This window comes from Natrix helvetica, assembly GCF_964273705.1.
Source record: "Natrix helvetica genome assembly, chromosome: 1".
Classification (NCBI taxonomy): Eukaryota; Metazoa; Chordata; class Lepidosauria; order Squamata; family Natricidae; genus Natrix; species Natrix helvetica.
This window is the reverse complement of record NC_138548.1, coordinates 106,914,822-106,932,872: the sequence shown is the minus strand read 5'-3', so window position 1 is coordinate 106,932,872 and position 18,051 is coordinate 106,914,822. Positions and strand designations below refer to the sequence as shown.

Sequence of the window (18,051 nt, the reverse complement as noted above, 5' to 3'; positions counted from 1 at the left end):
GGGGTTGTAACACAAATACATATATATACATACATACATACATACATGCATACATACATACGTATACATATATATCTTTCATCCCACCCTTTCTCATTTTTAATTGACTCAGAATTCTTTAACCTTAAAAGACAAACTAAAATTTAAAAGCACATTATATCTTCTATCTTTATTTCCCCCATCCTTGCTTACTCGACCTGGATTGACTTTCTAGTGTATTCAAAACCAGAGGTGAATTGCTCTGAAGACTGCTACCGGTTCACTTTATTACCGGTTTGCTTCACGCGTGCATGCGTGCTTTGTGCGCACTGGGTTAAGAAGCCTTTTCAGAGTCTGCAAAGTAAGTAGAACAGCGGGGAGGGAGGAATAGCTGTGTCGCACAATTTAGATTTGCTAGAAAACAGGATTATAAATTGTGAATATAAATTGCACGGCACAGCTGATTGTCGCTGATTGTTGGAACTACAATAGGTAGTAAAATTGCTACCAGTTTACCCAAACTGGTAGTAAAAAAATGCTTTATAAAGTTAAAAAAAAATGTTCCGACGATCAGCTATGCGACAATTAGCTGTGTGGCACAATTTCTAGCATTTTTTTTACTACCAGTTCAGGTGAACTGTAGCAATTTTACTACCGGTTCGGACGAACCGGTCCAAACCAGTGGCATTTCACCCCTGTTCAAAACCCAATAATGTTGCCACTATAGCAGATTAAGCAACGGAAAGGAATAGATCTATTTCTCTGTTCCAGGAGAATGGAGGCAGAATGGATAATTAGAAAGAGCAAGGAAGAAGATACAAGACGACACAAGGAATGGTATTCTCTTTTTCTCATTCGCTAGAAAGGGAGTAAGACAAACCCAAATAGCTGGCAAATGGATTAAAAGAGAAAACAGAGGAATGTATAGAAAAAAAGAGCAAAAAAGGAAGACTTGCCTTATTTTACATCTGACCTGCCACTTTCTACCTTTAACACTGCTCACTACCAATATGAAAAATGTCATCCCTAGTCGAAAAGAGGCTCCCCATTCATGTTGTAAAATGATAATGCTTTTCCTTGCTTTATTTAAAGTTTTATAAAGACAGGTTGTTTTCAGTGCTTGCTAATATACACGAGCAAATCATGCATCAAACACTTCTTTACACATGCACCTGTCTGATCTGCTCAAATGAAAAGATTTTTGTAATACAATCATGTCTAAGATATAATGTTTGATGTCTTGATAAAGCTATGTTCCTACTCAGAGAGGATTTAAAATTATAATGAACCAGTATAAAATACAACAGCTTCTTGTTATGTGAGTTATTTTTGTTACAGTGCTTCTTTTCTTTTAGGGTTATACATTTTCTGTAATGAAATCAGCTACTTAATTAGCACTTACTGTTTAAAAATGTAGTTTAAATGTTCTAATATTCAGTCAATATACTATTTACTTTAGACATCATTTTTGACAGATGGCAGTCCATCTTGAACACTTCCAGTGATGAAGCTCCCACAGCTTCTGTAGGCAAGCTGTTCCATTGGTTGATTACTCTTGTCAGAAAATTTCTCTTCATTTCCAGATTGAATCTCTCCTTGTTAAGTTTCCATCCATTATTCCTTGTTTGGCCATCAGTTGCTTTGGAAAATAGCTTGACCCCTTCCTCTTTGTGCCATCCACTTACTGTACAGCAAATTAAAACACCATTTTTATTTCACAATATAAGTAGTCCTTGATCTACGACCACAACTGAGTCCCAAATTTCTGTTGCAAAGTGAGACAGTAATTAAGTGAATTTTGCCCCATTTTAGACCTTTCTTGCCACAGTTAAGTGAATCACTGCAGTTGTTAAGTTAATAACATGGTTGTTGAATGAATAGGGCTTCAACATTGACACTGCTTATTAGAAGATTGCAAAAGGTGATCACATGACCTCAGGATATGGCAACTGTCATAAATATATAGGTAGTCCTCAATTTACAACAGGTCATATAGTGACTATTCAGAATTACAGCACTGAAAAAAGTGACTTATGACCATTTTTCACACTTTGCAGCATCACCATGGTGATTTGATTTACATTCGGATGTTTCACAACTGGTTAATATTTACGACAGTTGCAGTGTCCCAGGGTCACATTATCCCGTTGCAACTTCTGACAAGCAAAGTCAATGAGGAAGGCAGATTCACTTAACAACCATTTTACTAATTTAACAACTATAGTGATTCACTTAACAAATGTGGCAAGAAAAGTTGTAAGATGGGGTAAAACTCACTTAACAAATTATTCACTTAGCAACATAAATTCTGGGCTCAATTGTGGTCCTAGGTTGAGGACTACCTGTAGGTAGCTGTCAAGCACCTGAATTTTGGTCACATAGCTATGGGAATGCCGCAAAGGAAAAATTGTTGCAAGTCACTTGTGTCAGTGGGCATTATAACTTTGAATGGTCACTAAATGAACTATTGTTAAATCGATCACTATCTGTATAAGCTACCCTATAATCTTGTGTAAAAATAAAATTAAGCCCATTATTTCTAAATATTAAGTAGAAAGGAACATGCAGAAGTTTTACATTAGTTTTTTTTCCCCAGAATCATAGATTACATACATTTTAATAAATTCAAGTAATAAACTCCAGTTCATCAAGAGTCTCGTTTGTAAATTATTATCTCATCCCTACTGAAGATCTTCAAATGGCAGTCTAAATATGGCATATTATGAAATCAGTAATTGCTTTATGTGTCCTTTAGGAAAAGAATATACACAGGCATTCAACCAATCAGATTGAAGCGTCTCTATTTCCTGCTTTCGAAATGTAGTGACTTGGCAACGAATGACCAATCATAATCTGAAATGTGTACGCATGGAAAGAAAATTGTAAGAGATACGGACAAGATGAGAATAAAAAATAACTTCAGCGAGTATTCTTTTGAATGACTCATTTGGTACTATTGAATAAGTGGGTCAAATGGAAAAATCTAATGAATGTTTATTATCTAACCTGAGAGCTGTTTTAGAATATTTCCAGGTAGAAAAATAGCATAAAATTTTATAATAAACGTTTTTTTTCTTGTTCTATTTTTTCTTGTTCTGCCCAATTATAGAACATTTCCCACATTTATCTTAAAATATATTCACTTAAAAAAATGGGCTGCAGAATGTAGTCATATTTCATACATATTTATATGTCTGATTTTACTAATCAATATTTTTATCTCAGCTAGAAGCCATTTATTAATTTTATAAACAGCGTTACAAGCGGATGCAAATAAATAATCAAGTTCTCATTCCATACGGTACATTCTTGAATAATGGTGTTATCTCATGCTAATATTGTTTTCCTGCAATATTAATTACATGTCAGGAAGTATAATTTTGGCCACATTTTTAATTAGGGATTAAAAAGAGTTGTCAAGTAGTCTTTTATTTTTATAGATATTAATCCTATATATGTTTACCCAGGCATATATTAGCCCTATACATGCTTATTCAGGCATAGATATATTTAATTTCATTTTCCCCTATAAATGTGTATAATATTACAAATTAGGCAACTGTATGGAGGTCTGGCTTGTATAATATTGTTATTTTTAAAGTATTGCTATGTTTGCCTAAATAGAATAACACACAATAGTTTTAGGATAGATTAATTTTCAGAAAATATCATATAGGTTTTATTTTAAATTTAATAAAACAATTAATTTATAATTTATACACTCAATTATAAAATCTTCAGAAGTAAAAATATTTCATTTTTAATTTTGTCTACATATCCTGAGAGAAAAGATTGTAACTGATGCTACCAACTTATTTAAATCAATCATATTTTGTATCACATCAATTGACAATCTGTTTCCCTCTTTTTCTTGTATATACTTTTTACTAGGAATTTTTGAATGATACTTATAAGTACATTAAATATATATTACATTTATACTATACATACATATAAATTAATGTTTAATATATGTTATTATTTAATTATTTGCTAAACAAACTGGAAAAATGCATTGTTTAATCAATACTTTAATGCATCTCTCTTCCTTTGTTTTTGTTTAGCTTTCCTTGAGTACATTCAGTGCTTTTTTTTCCTTCTGTACCATTTGCAAGAGTTTAGTGATCTTGCATTTGCATTCCTGCACACATATTTGTGCAATTTTCCAGTAATTTACCACATTTTAGTACAATCTAATGATATAAAGACATTATATTTCAGAGATCAATACTGAAATTCTGCAGATAACATTTTATTAGACTAGAAGACCTCCAAGATCCCTTCCAATCTTATGATTCTATGTCCGTAATAGTATTGTAATAACTTACACTAAAATCAATGGTACTATAATGATATATTAAAGCAAATTGTCAGAGTATAAACAAGTGACAAGTAGGTTTTGTTATAAGAGGATTGTATGCTGATTTAATAGAGAATATTTTTAACATGCTTCAAGTTCAAACTGTCACATCTATAGTAATTATAGTAATGATATATTCTTTATTTATGGGAATAACATCCAAATAAATTACTATTCTCCTTTTGGTACATGAACCAAGAGTTGGAGAACAGAAGAAATAACCATTGTATTCTTATTGCTGCATAAAATGCAATTACCTAAGTAGAAATTGGTGACATCCTCAGCCTGGCCCCAACACATCATACATACTGCCATAAACAGCACATCCTAAAGAACAAAAGTCATGTTGTCTGGAAGCAAGCATAAAATCCAGTCTCTATCATACCACTGCTCTTTTGCCATCACCAGTTTTAAGAAATACCCAGCCAGTGTGAAGCAACTAATACGTAGTCTGCTCCTTCTACAGTTTGCAGTCATTTCAATCCAAAATATTAAAGTTCTAGTTAACAATATTATTCCACTATTGGAATGCAGAAAATGATTCAGGTTAAGGGGGGGGGGGTATCAAGGAAACTTGTAAGGACTTATTTTTATTCTTTTTTGGTGAGGAGGGAAAGGAAGCTGTGCAACAAGCTGATATAAAACAAATACTCTTCCCAATACGGAAGCATTAGCTGTTGAACTTTTAACTGTTCTAAAGTTGATGAAACATGCATGGGTTGCTAGAACAAACAGGTGAAATCCGCCTGAACCATGAGTCACCTGTAAAGTTACATTCTGAGTGGCCTGTGTGGCAGATGAATATGAAGAGGGCAGTGTTCAGGTGACATCAGAGTCTGTTCAATATCCAAGTACTTCCCAGAACAATTAGAAGTACATACATAAAGAATGATGTAATACGATCGTTAATCAAAATGGTTAAGAATGTTCCTCCTGTGCCTTTAACAGCCACATAGGTAATTGTATAAAAATCAGGTGGTGAAACGCCATGATTAATTCTTCAGACCTAAAAAAACCTTGAATTTTTCCTATTTAAGTGAGACCCGTGACAAAAACAATCTAGGTTATCTGAAAGCCTTCTCTGCTTTTCAAACAGCCAATTGGTTTACCTTTCAGGTCAGTGGAATCCAGTATTTTTCTACAAATACAGCCTCTCTTATTTTGAAGGAAAGGCTGTCAAACAGTAGTTGGTGTAAGATTTATTATTACAGTAGGAATTATTCTCTTGTCCTCCTAAACTGGGATTAAAAAATAAGCAGCTATACCAATTCTTGATTGTGCTTCTTTAGAATTTACTAATTAAGGAAGTCAGGGTTGAAAAGAATACAATTTAGTGAGCTCGGTTATTTTGTTTACTTTATCAACTAGCGCTCGGGAGCCAGTATGCATGTTGTTTGTAATCAGAAAAATAGGGTTAGGTTAATCATGATTCACAAACAAAGGCAATGTCACTTAGGCTGAGTTTATGGATGTATTTATGAATAATAAGGCTGGCCTTTTAGACATGGTTTGTTGAACAAACTCATGACTTGATCTGCATGCAACGTTAAGCGGTAACAGCCCAGTTAGCACGTCCTGCTCCGGCAAAGGGAACCACGTAATTGCTTAATAGTTACGGTGTGTCAATTAATTGGATTGAGTAAAATCGTGGTTGAATCAACCGCGGGTACGTGTGTCACGCTAAGTCGAGAGAAATAGCCTTTGTCCAACCATAGTCCTGGGGATTACTTCCATGGCTGACTGAAGCGATCCACTCCCCCCCCCCCAGGATTCACACGACGCACACCGAACCATAAACGGGGTTCACGCTATCCCCCCCCAATCCTCGGGTGGTAATGGGTTTTTGGCTGGTTCGTCATTCCGAGGCAGACGCAGCCGTCCCGCGTTGCCTTTTCAGCACACACATGTAATCAGGAGCCGCTTCGCTCAAAATCACGGCGCCGTCAAGACGCCCGCCGGTCTCCCACACGAGAGAAAGTTGGCGTGAGTAACTCCTTCGTGGGAAAGCACGTGGGCCCGCATTTCCCGGATCTCGCCTCGGAGGAGTTTCAGAGCCATCCCGCGGCGCTTGCAGGGCACTTCTCTCGCTGCTGCTGCCGCGGATCTTCCCTCCCTCCGCCAGTCTTTCCTTCCAAGAGCCGGAAGTGAGCGCGGGTGGCGGCGGCGGCTGCTCCAGCCCTCCTAGCACGGAGAGCCGAGGAGGCGGGGATGCCGAAAGCGAAGAAGGGGGTTTGCCAATAACTTTTGTCCGCGGCGAGGACTATGGGAAATGGCTGCAGGAGCTGCCGCGGCGGGTACTTTGGGATGGATGCGCGCTGAGGTGAGGAAGGCTTGGAGGGGAAGCGAGCCAGCGAGGAAATCTTCCTCCCTACTTCCTCCAGGCGAGACGGGCTGGTGAGGGACGCGGGTTGCCTGGCGAGAGGTTGCTGGGTCGCCTCTCTTCCCGGCGGCTGAGGCCTCGCTTTGTCCCGGCTGTTCCCTACGGGGGGAGTTGGGTGGTGGTGGCTCCCCGATTTTGCTATCCCTCCTTTGGCCCCAGTCGGACCTTCCCACCTAACCCGGCCGAGAAGGGCAGGAACGAATGGTGAGATAGTCTGCTAGAGGCTTCCAGCCTGCTGGGACGCGAAAAGGCCGGTAAACGCCGGCGCCGAGCTTACATTTGCCTGCTTGGGGCTTCAGGTCTGGCAAAGGGGAGGAGGGTTGAGTAGTTAGTATACAACTCAGGGAGCTTCCTTGCAAACGACAAGGAGGGCATTTGGACTACAGTCCCCTTGGCTCCTCGGCCTCGCAAAGCAGGAAACTCTTAACCAGCGGAAGGTTGTTTACATGGTACCGAAAACAAGACGATTGTTTTGCTTCCCTTTGGAGAGCACTCGAGGCCTGTTTCCACAGCTCTGCGTTTGGTGGGATCTGTAAATAAACGGGGTAAATGGGCATCCTTGGGGAGATTGAGAGGCATAGATTGAAGATGGGGAGGTAACTTGCTGTATACATCATGTATTTGGTCAGCAGTTGTAATGGTGCTGATATCTTGCCAATGATCAAACGTCGAAGCAGTCGTTTACCACGAGAAAGAGACAGAAAAGGCCAAAAGACTTTCATAAGATGAACCAAAAATAATAGTTCCTCGGGCTATAATTTAAAACACCAGCATTCTCCCCCCCCCCCCCAATCCGTGCTAATCTATGCATGGTATTTTTGTTCTAACAAAACGATATCCACAGAATTGTATGGAATTTTTTATTCCTGTTTTATTATAGCATTGATACTGTTTTGTAAATACAAGCTATAAGGGATCCTCATTCATTACTTATAGGGTCCCAAAAGTTAACATATTTCAGTTTGTTTGACTTAGAAGCTGAAATAATTTTATTTCTTGGAATGTCGTGATTTAAAAGTATTTTTTGAACTTAAAAATACATTGCTAAATGTTTCAGACTTTTCAGATATGGGTGATTATTTTGTAATGTGAAAACGTATATAGTTGTTTTCAGTTCTCATAGTTACTAGCCTCTGTATATGAAGCTACAATACGAACGTATAACCATAGCTTCCTTCTTGCAGTTGTGATTTGAATGCAAAACTATCCACTTATTGTTACAAGACTATTGAATTGAGGAAACTGGCATGGTTTTAATGGAAAAGAATGGAACAAGTTAAACTGCTCTGGCATATGTTAATGTCTTTTTAAGAGGCACAAGAAAACATTTACATGCAGTTCTGTCCCAAGTCCCAATGCACATATAAATACAGAAATACAATTTTTTGAGCATCTTAGCTAATCTTAATGTATTTTTATATTTAGTATGTACAATGAAAACAAACTAGGTTATTGCAACCATCATATATTTGAAAATGCATTGCTGTTCATTTTAGTTTAAAATATATAATAAATTAAGCTTTGGTTCTTGTAGAATCAAAACCTATTTCGTCTTGCTTTTACACTTTAGCAAACTGTAAAGGACAAACGCAAGTGAACCTTTTTTATACTTGCTTTCAGAGAAGAAAATTAAGATTTTCTCCAGTTTTCTGCTGTGAATTTTTACTGTATATCTTACATATCTTTGTACCAGATTCTCTCTCCCCCCCACTCCATCCCCTAGGAATTTTGTTCTCCACCCACCACATTCCATTGTCCTTTGTGGCAGACTTTCATGTCATATGCTACTCCTGCCACTTAACTGCTGAGAAATTAAAGGTCTAGGTCTCGCCATGCTATCAGAAAACCACTATGTAACCATAGTAGATTGAGTTTGTTATTTGAATGTGCTGATGTCATAAACTTACCCTATGCTGAATCAGATCGTCAGTCCATTTAATTCTGTATTAATTGGCAGTGGCCCTTAAATGTTTGAAAAAAAGAATTATCCCTTCCAGCCCTGCCCATATTTGCCTTAGAATGAGTCTTGAATGTTCTGCATTCAAACAGTATCCTCCACCACTAAGTTATAGCACCTTGCTGTGCCTCTTTTATTCACAGTGGCTTTTGGGCTTACCCATATGTCAGCTTGTCAAAGATTATCATTTTAAAGAAACCTCTCTTTTTTACATTTGCTTCATTATTCATCACTGTTTTACAAAGAGTAAAGAGCATATTGGAAAAATTGAGGTCCATCTTCCAAATGAAACAGAGTATCGTAGTATCAGAGTATCAAACAAAGAGTTTGAAAGATGAATGTGTCTATTCACACATTAGCTTTGTGGGCCACAGCCTGCTGCCTCAGTTGCATAGAGAATGGTCCTGAGGAAAAGAGTTATGTATACACATAGCAGTTGAATGAAGAGAAAAGAGAGAAAATGGTAAAGGGGATTTGAAATTTCATATAATTATTAACAAAACACTAGTTAGACACAATACACAGACGTTCTTCCTTTGATTGAGTAGCTAGTATAATTTAATGATAGCATGATTCAATGTAATATACCATGTTTTCCTGAAAATAAGACCTATCCCAAAAATAAGACCTAGCATGTTTTTGCGTGTTTGCATTATATAAGTCCTACCCCCAAAATAAGCTCTAATTAAGAGCTTGTGCAACTGCCCCCCCCATTCCATCTCTGTTGCTTGTGGTGTCGTGGCCGCGAGATGGGGGCTGGAGTTGCCCAACGCGCCCTGCACCGGCTTACCTCAGGGCCTCTGCAGCCAGGCCATCCATACCCCGACACCTGCCTCGTGGCAGCAGCACCAACAACCATGTGCATCAGGATCTCACACGGCTGCCAGCCCACTTCTTCTGCTTGCTCGCAGCTGCGACAGAGCAGGAGGCTGAGTGAGGTGCCTTGCCTGGTGGCCATGGCACCTCACTCAGCCTCCTGCTCTGTCGCAGGTGTCACGGCATGGATGGCCTACATGCGGTGGCCCTGAGATAAGCCTTTTCAGGGCAAAGAAGTGGACCTCCCGTACATGGAAAAAAATAAGACACCCTCTGAAAATAAGCCCTAGAGCTTATTTTGAGACCCAAAAGAAAATAAGATCCAGTCTTATTTTGGGGGGAAACACGGGTAGTAACAACCAGTTGTGGTTAAAATATTGAACTACTCTTGTAGAAGGCCAGGATGAAGTTCATTCTCAGCCACAGAATTCATTTGGTGCCTTGGAGTCAGTTTCTCTCACTAGCCCACTGGTTTGTTGAGAGGCACTGTAGATGATATAGCAAGTTATATTTTATTTTATTTGGGCTGGGCGAGTGGGTATCTTATATTAGATTATTCCTTGAAGTTACTGCAACACTGTTGAGCTAGCGATATTTTTGTTACTTTCATTGGATGAGAATTGCAGTATAAGAAATGCTTAATGTAAATATCCTGAGTGCAAGTCAATATGGTGGCTGGAAAGGTATTTTCATTAAAGATTTTTGTCTGCCTTTTGTGAAAACTGGGCCTCAGTAACAATTGTGGCATATACCAAATCTGATCAGTACTATTCTTATTGTTAGTAGGGCATATTGTACGTGGCACTGATTGATTTAGTTAACCTCATCTATACCTTCCATGTCTGCCTGAAAAGCACAATATGAAATTGACAAGATACAGTGATCAATACTGGAGGTCAATATCACTGGCACATTTGATAAAAGCATGGGGAAGATTGCATCTTGGAATGTTTAGGAACACCACAAATGAACAAGTGCAGTAGAAGAAAAATAGGCATGCTATGTATCTGTGGTGTTACAAAAAATGAAGTGGATGTAATAGATCGAAACGACAGTAGTCTGGTCTTATGGAAGAGAATGAACAAATACACACAGGAAGTGAATATATAGGTTGAGTTATTGAGAATGTTGATTAGCAGTCTGCTTAGAAAATGTTCTGCTCTGAATATGTGATTTAAACATAAATCTATTCGTATGTACAGATGGTAAATCTGAAACAAACCTGAAGTTACCATTTACTTTATTTTTAATGATAAAATATTGATATAATTATTGAAGGAAACAGGGTGATGAGACATTCTGAATGTGGATCGTGGCAAAGAAATGGACTTGGAAGAAAAGGAAAATTAAAATAGAATTGTTTTGGGAAAGGAAGTATGTGTCAAACTTTAAAAAATATTGAAGAATAGATTAAACTCCCAACAGAATAAATTGAAGGTAGTTTATAAGAAAACATTATCTGGGAACTGTTTGGAATGTAGTGAAAAGAATTACATCACAAAGTGCCACAGAACTATGTAGAATTATGGTAATGGAAAGGATGGAAGCATGAACAAGGATGCTTAGTGTTATGACAAAGTAAAGGGGCTATGGCTAAGGCTAAATGTACATTATTGCTGTAGAAAAGAAGATGAAACATATAATGAGCATCACAAAAAAAGACTGTTGTAATCAAATGATTTAAGTTTAAAAGAGAGGGAAAATGCAAAGCAATTTTGATTAACAAAACATTGGAAATGGATGAAAGGACCAATCTGAGGAGTTTCCAATACAGTGAGTGCAATTAAAAAATAAAAATGATGAAATGACTTGAGATGGAACCAAAATGAGAGAGTATTCAAAGGAGAGGTTTAGAGATTTGCATGGAAATAATAATGATATCTCAAAGGCTGGAATTGAAACAAATTCAATGTTAGTGTCCAAGAAAAAAAAGAACACTAAAAGAAAAGTGATAAATATTATGAGAATGTTGAAAAATATTAAGTCAGCAGAAATAGTGTAATTGGAGATGTTCAAATATTGATCTGGTTGACTGATGGAAGGACTTACAACTTGTTTCACATGTACAGTATATGAAGATGCATTTGTGCCTGATACTTGGAAGAATGCTGTTATTATTCCCACACACAAAGGGAAAGTATAATGCTGTGTTCAGAGACATTCACATGCTGACCATTGGACATTCCTCAGTTATCCATTAAGAAAACTGGAGCCTTTTCACCAGTTTATATTAAGACTATGAGTAAAAAGCTAAAAAAAAATCACTTTAGCCACCTAAAAGATAAATTGGATTCTAAAGTGAAAACAGTTCATTTGTTGAGAATCCTGTACCTCTTTCCTTCTATCTTTCAATAAATCTTGTTAAACTAAAAGAAACTTGCTTTTTGTTGAAATAAGTTGTCCAGGGCTTCATAAATAAGTACTGTGAGTGATTAGAAAAACTACCTAGGAAAATATACAGAATTCTAATTAAATGAATGTAAGAGGTGACAATTAGCAAAAATTGATTTTATAATATGTTGTTGACGGAAGTTGGGGACACAAATATTTGTAGCAGTTACCTATTAGTGGCAACAACTGGGAGAAAGTGCTACATTGGGACTGGCTTGACCAATGGCATATGTTGAGAAATGCCAAAGGGACAGTTGGGGAGATTCTATCTCAGCCTTGACCTGTTCACTGCATAAAATTACTTTGGGAGCCAAGCACTGTGTGCTTTTTATGTATGTTAGAGAAAATTCATAGAAAAAGTAAATCTACAAAGTTTACATCCACTTGAAGTGATCACTGAAGATACATAATATAATGCTGTTGAGTTCCTAGTTGCCCAGGATCTAGAAAATAATACTGGTAAGAAAGGAGACAAAGGTCCATAAATTGAAAATCAGCCCTCATAAAATGGATCTTTAATTGAGTAGTAATCCAGTTAAGCTGGTGGTTATAACCCACTGAATCCTTAGAATTGCAGTTCAGAGACAACTGAGCACTGTTGCTAGCCAAACAATTAGCTTATGCAATTTCCAGTGCTATTCACTGATTGAAGCTGGTGCACCAGCTATAACATTTCCTGGACAGAAATAGCGCAGTCACTTTCCAGTCCTCTAGTATTATGAAAGTTAAATCACTTTTTAAGTTTTTCAAAGACTTTAGATTGTGTACCTTATTAGGTATGACAGTTGCCTGCCTGTGTGCTGATACTGTGAATTTTAGATGCAGTCCAAAGCTTTAAAATTACATTAGAAAAGAAAAAAAGAAAGATGAAAGTCTTAATAGAATGCACAAAATAGTCCTCTTCCTACGATTACAATTGGGACCAGAATTTCTAGTGTAAATCGTTGTGGTTATTAAGCAAGATGCTTCGCTCAGTGACTGACTGGCTGCCAGCTGCATCATTAGGAAAGAAACATCTGCGCTGGTCTGGACAAACAAAACTTGGATCCTGGAAATCTGAGCTTCCTTTTTCTGGCTCACCACAGGAGTTTCCTTGCCCTCCATGTGTGGAAGGGAACTGCCATGCTGGGCTAGAGAAAGAAAGCTCAAGATTTTCAGCATCCAAGCTTCCTTTCTCTGGCCTGCTGCAGGAATTCCCCTTTCTTTCTTGCAGTTGTTTTGAAGGCTAGACACAGCCTTTTTCTACCCTTCAGAAACACCACATTTGCTAGCTGTTTTCCTAGGCCTTGGTTTGGCCTTTGCTCACCTATCAGCAGTTGTACAAAAAGGCAAAGGTGAGTGGATCTGGATGTAGTGGGGCAAGAGATGTCTCTGGGGTTTCCAAGCCTACTGGAGCAAGAAGTAGTAAGCAGGGAGCAGGCCAAGGAATCCAGGGCCACAGTAGTTTTGTGGTGGGTGGGTGGGGGACTGAGATGGTGAGATAGGCAGGTAAGGTAGTTGCACCACCACCCCTCTCATAAAGAGGATGTGTGGTGCCAAGCGTCAAAATTTTGATAATGTTAGTTCCTTGATTAGGGTATTTTTGTCTAGATTGTTTATCTGGTATTAATCCCTGCTTATCTGGGTATTGGTTGCTGGAGAGGATGTGTTCTTGTTTCATTCTTAGTTTTAAATTGATTTTTTTTGAATGGTGCATAAATGTGGTCTATTTGTTTATTGATGGCCGATTTGTCTGAATACCACGTTTCTGGGTATTCCCTAGCAGTTTTTGACTTAGCTTGGTCTAGGACAGTGGTCGGCAAGCCGCGGCTCGCGAGCCACAAGCGGCTCTTTACACATTTTAATGCAGCTCTTCTGTGTGCCGGATTATTATCCTCCCTAATCATTGTGGATCGAAAAGAAAAAAGGGAAAGGGGCGCTTGTTTTGAAGCGCCCGCTCCCCTCCCTCCTCTCGGGCACTTCAAAACAAGCGCCCCTTTCCCTTTTTTCTTTTCGACCCACAATGATTAGGGAGGATCCTGAAGTCGGGCGGGGACGAGAAGCGAGGAGGCAGAAAAAGAAACGCAGGCTAAGGAGCTTCCCCCCCGCCCCCTCCCAGCAAAAATCTAACTGGGGAGCCGGGCAGTAGCAAATTAGCCAATCATGCGAGGAAAGCGAGGTCTGACCGGGTGGGCAGCGAAACTCCAGGGCTCTCTCTTCTAATTCCCCGTGAAAACTGTTGCCTCTGAAGCGTTTGCTCTACTGTTTGAACCTTTAAGCGTCCCTTTCCTTTTTCTTTTCGTTGGCTTTGGGCTAACACAGGGGTCTGCAAAGTTGGCTGTTTTAAGACTGGTGGACTTCAATTCTCAGAATTCTGGGAATTGAAGTCCACCAGTCTTAAGAGCCAATTTTGCAGATCCCTGGGCTAATATGATTGATGCCCTTGGTGGACTTCAATTCTCAGAATTCTGGGAGTTGAAGTCCACAAGTCTTCAAGCTGTCAGGTTTGAAGACCCCTTGGGGTTTTTTTCCTAAAGGGTTAGGGATGCAAGGATCTTGTAACTTGACAGCTTTAAGACTTGTGTGCTTCAAATGCCAGAGTTTATTGAAACTAAAAACAGTGTACCATCCTATGTATTTTCGGTTTTAAAAATGTGGCTCTCAAAATAAATTTCAATCGTGGTTTTGGCGAGATTTGGCTCAGTTGAAAAAAAAGGTTGCCCACCACTGGTCTAGGATGCTCACAGTTTCCCACTTGAAATTGTGGTTGAGTCTTTCCCTGTGTTATAAGAGTAAAAAGTTTTTATTGTATTTTCTGACTGGTAGGTGGTGTTCACGGATGTGCACCTGGTAACTTCATGGACATATCCATGCGTTTATATTATTTTATTATATAAATGCATGGATTTATTATAGTTGATTATATTATTATCAACAGTATGGAAGTAGTTTGCCATAACTTTCATTTGGGTTATTTTTCAACTTCTTAGTGTAGCCTGCAGTCTTGATATTCCCTGGTAGTCTCTCATCCAAGTAGCCAGGCCTCCTCTGTAACCAGGCTGATTCTTGCTTTTAGACAAGGGCAGACAAGGGCAACTAGATGCTGCCACCTTTTGAGACTATTCCAGTACTACTACTTAAAACAAGCTTTGCTGGTATGTGCCTGTGAAGTTGTGTGTATTGCATATTTTATCATATAAATAATGTTTTTTGTTAAACAGTTTTGTGTGACTTGCTGGCACAATTGTGTAGGGAGCTCCATAACTAAACTGAATGGATACTCAAATGTAGTTCCTTCCTATTTGAATCTGATAGTCTAGTCCAGTTTATTAACTTCTTGTCAGGGTTTATTTTTTAATTGAAAAGCCATATTCTGTTTCTTCTTGTTCTCCTGCAAGAAATTGCGTGAAGGGAAAGGTAGGAGACCTTGGATTGGAAGAGACAGAGATCACCTGTTTGTTACACCAGCATTGAGTTGTATTCATGATCAGGGCGGTGTGATGCACAATTTCAATAATTTGCCTTTACATAAAGATACTGAAGTGATTTCTCATCAAGTATTAAATCTGCGTCAATGTAAAAGTAAGAAGTGTGTGTGTGTGTAATTTACTTGTTTTAACTGCCAGAATTATACAAGTGAACAGCTGTTCTTAAGCCAGACTTCTTTATCTGGTTTTCCTGAGGCAGGTGATATAGTACAGCAAATAAAAAAAAATGCTATCAGTCTTACTAGTTTTGATAATATGATTCTGAACTAACTGCTTACATCATAATAGTTGCAGAGTTATTTTTTCAAAGTTTGTCTGTTGTTTGCATTATATCTACATACTACTCAAACACTTATACCTGTAACCTTTAACTGAGCAAAATGGTGCCTCAAAGGGCAAAACCTTTTCAGCCAAGGTACATCAAATGGGTTAACTTACAGAATGCCAGAATCTTAGGGAAGTTGTGGCTGTTTCAGTGCTGCCATCATGCTGGTACAATCATTTGAACATCATCTTCAGTATTCCCTTTCCTGCCACTTATGCCGTCCCTTGCTCCCTCCTGCACTTAGCAGTAGCCATTTACCTGCCTGCTGGAAAGAGAAGGAAAGGGAAGGGAAGGGAAAGAAAATCAGAGGAAGGGAGGAACAGGGAGAAGGGAGGAAACCACTTACCTTCCTTGTTAGGAAAGGAAGGAAGGAAGAAGAAAAGGAAGGGAGAAATAGGAAGAACAGAAAGAGAGAGGAAGGGAAAGAAGAGAGGGAAGAACAAAGAGGGAGGGAGATTTCCAATGCACACTGCCAACTTCCCACAAGGAAATTCAGTGGGGTGTACTACAGGAGATCAGAAGTTACTCCCATTGATATATTTTTTTTGGTCCTCCTCTAGCCATTGTTTTTCTTTCTAGGTATGGAAATGCCATGGGTTGTCCAGTATTTTCTCCCTAAAATTTAATTGCTTTCTATCTATCTGTAACTTAAATCTACAGAATTAACTTCTGTCTTACACACAAAATATGTTTCTTGACCTGAGCAAATCCTTTTTTGTACATAAAGAATAGTGTCATATCCCCCTTCTGTCTTCTCAAGACTAAAGATGTCCTATAATCTATTTTCATAATATTCCCCCCCCCCCCAATCTTCATTGCATGTTTTTGAATCCGTATCATTTAAAAAAAATCTTGAGTGTATTTCCTGGAGCTTAGAATAGTAGTCAAGGTATGGTCTGATCTGAGTAGAATAAAATGGAAATATTGCTTCATTATTTGGAAAGTATATTTGCAGATCTTAAATTTTAATTTGCCTTTTTATAGCTACATCTACTGGTTTTGCAGCCAATTAGTAGATTTTTTTAATGCAAATTCTAGCCAAGTAGGATGGCTACCAGTGAGATTTTGAGTGAAATTTGTGATGTTGACTGTGATTTATAAAGCCATTCATGATGTCTCAATTGCTTGAGAGACTGCCCTTCTTTCATTGTCTCTGCTCATTATTGTAAAGACCATCATTGTGAGGATGTTTTGGGACACCCCCCCCCTTGAAAAATATCATCTGTTGGGAACAAGGTATCATGCCTTCTTTGAATGGTATCCTTCCAGAAGTTTGCATTGCCCTAATACTGCTGTCCGTTAAGTGAGCTTTGAAAATTTGACTCTTTTCCCAGAGTGTAGATGAAGAGTTGGCAAGGGGGGTTGGTTTTTGTTTTAAATCTTTGTGTTATCACAAAGATTTGTTTTACTTTTTGGCTTCTGTCCTTCGAACCTATTAGGGTTTTGTATTGGCTGATGTTGTTGCAAGCTGGCCAGATTCGGTTGAGTTAGACACTTTATGAATTTGATTAAAAAAATAAGAAACAAACTGGAATTCAGTGCTGATACAATAAGGCTATTCTAAAGCACATAGAGTTCTTTAACCTCGATGGTTCATCTAAGGAAGAATTATGAATGTCTAATCAATGACTTACACAACAATATGCAGTATTGATTGTGCCATATTTCTAATACCGTATTTTTCGGAGTATAAAACGCACCAGAGTATAAGATGCACCAAGATTTTGAAGAGGCAAATTTAAAAAAAAAAGTTTTTGCACTCTGCACACCTCCCCAAAACAGCCCCTTTTTTGCCAAAATGGGCCCATTTTTTTCCACAAAAGAGGCATGAATAGCCTTTAGGAGGTTTATAGAGTGCTCCTGGGGGCTGGAGGCCCAACATTGAGCAAAATACGTTTTTCGCTTATTTCTGCCCTCCCCAGCCCCCAGGAGCACTCTGAAAGCCACCTAAAGGCTATGCACGGTCATTTCGGTGAACGGGAAGGGGTTTCAGGAGACAAAAAAAAAGCTGTATTCAGTGTATAAGACGCACCCAGATTTTCATCCTCTTTTTTGAGGGAAAATGGTGTGCCTTATATTCCAAAAAATATGGTATATATTCTATGTTTCCCCTTTTTTCCATGAACCATATTCTTTTGCTTAATCCTAGTATTACACATTCCTTCAGTCTGCCCAGCTTTGGTGGGAATAATGGAAGAAAGCTAGAACCCTGTGATGACAACCCAGCCTGCTTCCCTAAAGGCCTTAAGCAGAATCACCCCTGACAGGTAAGCTATGAGTGGATGAACAGAAGGCACTTTCTTTCATATTAGCTGTAAGTGCAAGTAGCTGGAGCTTGGTGATTATCTTTTAATCTCTCCAAGAAACTAAGGAATT

At 38.5% G+C, this 18,051-nt stretch overlaps 1 protein-coding gene across 5 annotated transcripts in view; it reads left to right on the top strand.

Annotated features, from left to right (window-relative positions):
* Positions 1–5,288: 5,288 nt before the first annotated feature.
* The window catches only part of PIK3C2A (phosphatidylinositol-4-phosphate 3-kinase catalytic subunit type 2 alpha), a 58,317-nt gene continuing 45,554 nt past the window's right edge, over positions 5,289–18,051 (top strand). The window contains exons 1-2 of one of the 5 annotated variants that reach the window (XM_081937670.1): positions 5,289–5,455; positions 17,825–17,942. In XM_081937670.1, coding sequence (XP_081793796.1) covers positions 17,890–17,942 — 53 coding nt within the window. In that variant the 5' untranslated portion in view covers positions 5,289–5,455; positions 17,825–17,889. Of the gene's footprint in view, positions 5,456–6,181; positions 6,660–6,803; positions 6,974–17,824; positions 17,943–18,051 lie in introns of those variants that run through there. The other 4 variants (XM_081937666.1, XM_081937669.1, XM_081937667.1 and 1 more) reach the window with 4 other exon arrangements.